This window comes from Aphelocoma coerulescens, chromosome 5 (assembly GCF_041296385.1).
Source record: "Aphelocoma coerulescens isolate FSJ_1873_10779 chromosome 5, UR_Acoe_1.0, whole genome shotgun sequence".
NCBI lineage: Eukaryota > Metazoa > Chordata > Aves > Passeriformes > Corvidae > Aphelocoma > Aphelocoma coerulescens.
Window position 1 is genome coordinate 34678810 of NC_091019.1, and position 6095 is coordinate 34684904.

The 6095-nt window shown below is 42.6% G+C and overlaps 1 protein-coding gene across 7 annotated transcripts in view; it reads right to left on the reverse strand.

Annotated features, from left to right (window-relative positions):
* GPHN (gephyrin) overlaps positions 1 to 281 on the reverse strand; it is a 280057-nt gene extending 279776 nt beyond the window's left edge. For all 7 annotated transcript variants that reach the window (XM_069017668.1, XM_069017667.1, XM_069017665.1 and 4 more), the window contains exon 1: positions 173 to 281. In XM_069017668.1, coding sequence (XP_068873769.1) covers positions 173 to 236 — 64 coding nt within the window. In that variant the 5' untranslated portion in view covers positions 237 to 281. The remainder of the gene's footprint in view (positions 1 to 172) is intronic.
* Between the last annotated feature and the right edge of the window lie 5814 nt (positions 282 to 6095).

Genomic DNA, 6095 nt, shown 5'->3' on the forward strand with positions numbered 1-6095 from the left:
ACCGCACGCACGGCGGAGGGGCGCTCCCTGCGCAGCGGCGGAGGCGCCGCCACGGGAGAGACAGACGGCCGGCGGGGCACCCCGCGGGGCGGCCTGAAGCGCGCACCGACCCGCCGCCGCCCGCGGCCGCCCCCCGCGCGTCCCCGGCGCAGTGCCCGGCGCGGCCCGGTACCTGTGAGGACGCCGACGCGGATCTGGTGGTCGTGGTTCGTCAGGATCATCCCCTCCGACGCCATGTTCGCGGCGCAGCACCGCACTGCCGGGGGGGGGGCGGTGCGGGAGCGGCGCGGGCGCAGAGGGGGCGGAGCCGGGGCCGGCGGGGCGGGGCGGCGGGGCGGAGGCGGGGCCGGGGCGGGGCCGGGGCCGGGGCGGGGGCGGGGCTACGGGGAAGCGGAGGGGGTGCGAGACTAGCGCGCGGGGCGCGGCGCAGGCAGCACCAATCCAGCGTCGAGAATCCGACCCGACCGTCAGGATCCGTGGTTACAAGGGGCTGACAATTCAATTCCTCAGATCTCGGAAAAGGGGAAAAGATAGATAGCAAGGATCGTAATGATGCCTGCTCTTGGGTAGCATGAAATCACAGAATCACGGATTCAATTAGGTTGGAAACGACCTCTGTGATCGTCGAGCTCAACTATGACCAAGCACCACTTTGTCAAGTAGACCATGGCACTTGAGTGCCACATCCAGTCTTCTCTTAAACACTTCCAGGCACGGTGACTCCACCACCTCCCTGGGCAGCCCATTCAAATGTCTAATCTCCGTTTCTGTGAAAAATTTCTTCCGGAAACCCAACCTAAACCTCCCCTGGCACAGTTTAAGAAGACTCTGTCCTCTTGTCCTGGCTCTGGTTGCCTGGCAGAAGAGGCCGACCCCCACCTGGCTACAGCCCCCTTTCACGTGGGTGCGGAGAGTGATAAGGTCACCCTTGTCTTCTCCAGGCTAGAAATAAAGAGATACAAAATTTTTCCACCAAGTTCCTGGGGCTCAGCAAGGTGTTTTTCGTGCCTTCCCAGGCCTCTTCTCTCACCTGCGAGCCTTTCTCCTTTTCTCTGAGACTAAAGCTGTTGTTACACAAAGCAACAGTTGTTTTGATAAAGCAACTTACTGTCATCTTTTTTTGTCTTCGTTATGTGACCTTGGACACTCTCAGGAAGCAAATATTTTAACTCATTTTGAATGAATATGTAGGCAAACGTCTTCCACATTTACTAGCACCATAATCAATTAAAAATGATAACCCATTTTCAAAATTCAAGTCCCCTGACTTCAGCAGATCTTTATATTTTTGGATATTCCTCTTGCATTTTCAATGCTATCTTGCTAATAGCAGACTCTGTATTACTCTCCTTTTGACTGCCTACTAACAAGCAATTATTGAAAGCGTTTGTAATTTGCATATACATAAATGAACCACTTCAGGAGTTTTCTCCTTAGCATATCACTTTCTTAGATGGACGACCAGCACAGAAAAAAAAGAAAGGGCTGAAGAAATATCTTCTGTCTTAGGGAAAGTCGCACTAGTAGCACTTTGATGGGGTGGTGCACCAGCACACGATATCAGTATTTCTGTATTGGCACAGCAGTTGCAGTGTGTGCAGCCATAGAGACTGAGAATCCAGGCTCCAGGGATCTCTGGTTATGCAATGGTATAATACAACATATGTGGGTGGGTGTAAGCCTGAACCCAAAACAGCATGGTTACTGAAGATATACTGCATCACTGGTGCTCATACTGCTGTTCCCTCACGGGTTCAGTCACTATGTGTTGAATATTCTGCTGTAGACAAGGGAAAAAGACTTTTTTTTTTTTTTGCAAACGTATCTGAAATTATCTAAAGTGCGAGCAAATAGCTTGACATTTTTTAGCTTCCTGCAGAGGATTTTCACACCCTACACTAAAAACAGTATTGTTTATTCAGAGCATCTCAGTCTCCCTGTTTAGCCTGTTGATTTGTTGCTCTTGTGGATGGTGAGAAGGAGGGGCAAAATTCACATTTCACTGGCAACATTAGGTTTATTATTTCCTGACTTATAAGTGCCTACAAGAGGGATTTGTATGAGATTTTTTTGTACAGAAATGTAGTAGATGATTGTATTAAAGTAACAAAATAAGTTTACAAATTTTTAAGAGACTGAGTAAAGAATAAGCTGAAATTGATAATAGGGGTTTTGTTACTGTGATGTGAAAAGCCTTGTAAACTAGGTGGTTATTACAATGGTAGATCCATAATAGTTCAAGAGAAGGTTGCAAATAGGATGATGTCCTGCAGTCAAATTTGTGACAGAGTAAGGAAACAACTGTGTTTGATGCAGAAAACTTTTACTCTAGACATATATTCTAGGTAATGTGCTGTCAATCCACACTGGAGTTCATGTTGACTATCCAGAGAAAAACAAGTTTTCCTCTTCAAAGTCAATATAAAACTGATAGTCACATTTTGTCCTGGTCATGTCAGAATTGAAGTATAACTCAATTCAGTAACCTCTCAGCAAATTTTTTACATTACTTTGTCTGCCAGGTGTTAATTATCAATATCTCTTCATTAACTAAAGCACCACCTTTTCATTAAGCTGGCTCTGCCAGTCATGTTTGTTTCATGTGGTCTACTGGGCAACATAGTGGCTTTCTCTTAGGTTTCTTTTTTAGGTGTTCAGTATAATTTCTATAGTTTTGTTGTCTGATTCTTTTTTCAGTGACTCCTAAACTATAATTTCTTAACTCTATTCTGTTTTGTTTTCAGCTGGTTGGATGTTTGGAGCAGCAGTGGGATATGGCTCTTCAAATGTGTGCCATTGGTGCAGATCCTGCTGAAGACATGAAATAGCTGGTTTAAAAAAATCATTAATCGAATTTAAAACATTTTAACTTATGCCACTGGTGCAAATCCAGGTGAGGTGAAGAGACTAGCTGGCTCAATGGCTAAGTAATAGGAAGCAACATTGTACCTCCAGCTTATTCATGTGAGTCTATAAAGGGTCAGGAAACTAAGGCTGAGACCTTAAAATAAAAAGATTTTCCAATTCAATTGTTTTAAAGTCAGTCTATTATAGGTTATTACTTTCTGATATGTTTACATACTCTGTGTTGATCTATAAATTTTGAAAAGGAACAGTATAAACATTTTATGTGTAGCCACTGATATAGCACAATATTAATCACTCTAAAAGAAGGTGCAAGAGGTGGTTTCTCCAAGCAATCCCTTTCCTTGGGCAAGCATCTAGGAAAAATACCTAACATGCACCATGTGTCATAATGGCCTATACCATAGTCCATCCTTGCCACCCTAATGTTGCCAGAGGCCTCCTGAGAACCCTTTCTGGGTTTACACCTCCAGTCATGAGTAGGAACCCAGTGATTGTTCTAACTATTAGTGGGAGGTGAAATGTGTTTTGCTTACAGTAAAACTCCATTACTCCTTGCATTGCACCAATATTTGCAAGGTCAAATTTGTCTATTAAGCAAATAACCTGTGTCTGTGAGATTACAAGATGAGAGAAGCTGTTAACTCTTCCACTTGGTAACAAACGACATCACAATTTAGCTGATTCCTGTTTGCAGTATGGGCGTTTGCAGCAATGACAGGCATGTGGAAAGCTCCAAAGGAACAGTGGCCTTTGACAGACATCCATGCATACAGCTCTTTCCCTCCCTGCCTCTTCCCACTCAGCTGCCTACTGTGGTGCAACTTTTGAAATGGCACCATATGCTCTAGGATACAACCTCACATGTATTCTTAGAAACAACAACATCTGGAAGAGTGAAATTTACTGAACTTATATGGTATGACTTTGATGGATGTGATAGAGACAACCATTTGAGTTGCCTCCAATTCAAACCCATTGCAGCCTTTTTTTCTTTTACTCTCATACCTGGTCAGACCGAAAAAGCAAAAGCTCTTCCTTTCCCATCATCCTTCCCATAATAAAGGTTATAGCAAACCCCTATATTCTCATTATTTAATGCACAAAGTAGGTCTATCCAGCTTGTCTTTTCTTTATCTGTGATTTCAGATGTTACTGTTTTGCTGCACAGTTGAAGAAATGTTTCTGTTTCCATGAGTCTTTGGAAAAAATGTTCTGTAGATCTTTGTCCAGGACATGTTGGACCACTGTGGTTTTTTTGCATTATGCAGACACACAAATTTTTGTCCAGACTTTCCCAGACAGAATTCAAGAAGTCCTAGGCAGGGAAGTTTCAGACTGAAGTATATCATCACCTTGGTAACAAGGTTTGAACCCATCACTAAGGAGTAGTGGAGGTCCTGCAGATCCTGTGATAAGGATAATCTTTTGATTTATCATCATTATCCTTTTGTCCATCATCCATTGAGCTGGTCCTACTACTTTCACAGTCCCACCTTGAAAAACATGCACCATGTATTTTGCTGTAGTTATTCTAATCTGAAAAAGTAGGCTTTTCTTGAATAGCAGTACACTAAAAAAGGGTTTCCTTTCTTTTGGAATAATTTGGAAATGGGGCCAGCCAAAGGCAATCTTGATGCTCCCATGTGCCAATTCTTCTGGGTCACTGCAGCCCTTACTGCAGTGTACAACCCATCTGAGAGCAGAACCAAAGTCTTTGAGATAAGTTTGCAATGTGTGTGACATCTGACTACAAATGCAGTGCCATTGATTCACTACTAGTATGGGTGCCTGACAAAAATAAATGAATCTTAGCGTGACTCCATGAGTGGTGTTGACACATTCAATTGTCTGTGCTTCGTTTGCTGCAAAACAGTAGCTATTTTAGAAAAGTATTTGATGAGTTTAGCATACACAAAGAGTAGACAGATTTAAAAGACATCTTACTGGAACATTCTATTTTTGAGATTTCACTTTGACAAAACTGCCTCATTAAGGACTTGGATATGAAAAGCAGGAAAATGCTTTTGGATCTCATGTAAACTAAATTCAGAATTCTGATGAGCTGAATCAGTTCTTTCCATACATTATTTTCCTTTATCTGTATTTCTCCTTGTTTCTGTGTAAGAGATGACATAAAACCTTAATGTATCTTGATCTTGATTAATAAGCAAGACAACTCCAAACTGTATGAAATAAGGGAGAAAGAGAAAGTAAGTATTTTGAATCCAAATTAAATTATAATATTTTGGAATGAACTAACCACAAATCATCATCCCATGTTGTGGCCAAAAGTGAAAAAATGACACTTTTTTCTGCAGGAAACCTAACTGTGTTGTTTGCTCTTACTTAGTAGAAGCATTAAAACTACTGGAATAGATCCTCTAAGGAAGAAAAGGATACTGTATGGCAAAGGGCAGCTGCAGCCTCCTGTCAGCTTGACTGAAGGCAAATTCACCAATGAGCATTGTCAAATATTGGGTTTCAGCTCTGAACAATGTGACAGTGGCTTTCAGAGGGTTTGTCCACCTTCAGACATATGCAGCTATATCAACAAATAAAATTCAGGCAACAAGCAAGTGGCCATGCCCTCTCCAGTCTTGTCAATCCTGATTTAGGATATTTATGTCATATTTATGGTATAAAGTGGTTGGCTTGTAGTCAGATTGCATACAATGGGGCACATGAGACTCCTTGTACCCACAAGTTCCTTTGTTCTTTGATAAATGAGTCCTGGAAAGAACACCCTTTATTCATGTGATAACCACATGATTGGTATTCCAAGCTCATGTGCATCATGCTCACCGGGTCACTCTGCACCTTTGTGGGTTTATTTTCTAGAGGAGCTCTTGGCCCAGCTGTGGCTCAAGCCTTTATCTTCTTTGGAGCCTGTACCAAAGTACTGTTGATTTGGTTAAGGGCCTGAGTGCATCCATCCCACCCAGAAATATTATTTTGTTATGATTCATAGACTATGTCTATAAAACTAGTCATGTTCACTATCTTTGATGCCTAGTCAGTGATTGTATGAGAAGATTTGGTGCCTGTTCCGTTTCTGTGAGTTTGGTTGGTTTTCTGCTCTTCAAGAACAAAATCAGTACCTTATTTCCTGTTTCTGCTAATATATCTTTGCACTGTAGACCAACAAAGAGGGTTGCCAGCAGTGTGACTACAAAATTACCAAGTGACACAAATGGCATGGCACATTTGCAAGCCATTGCATGTAATCA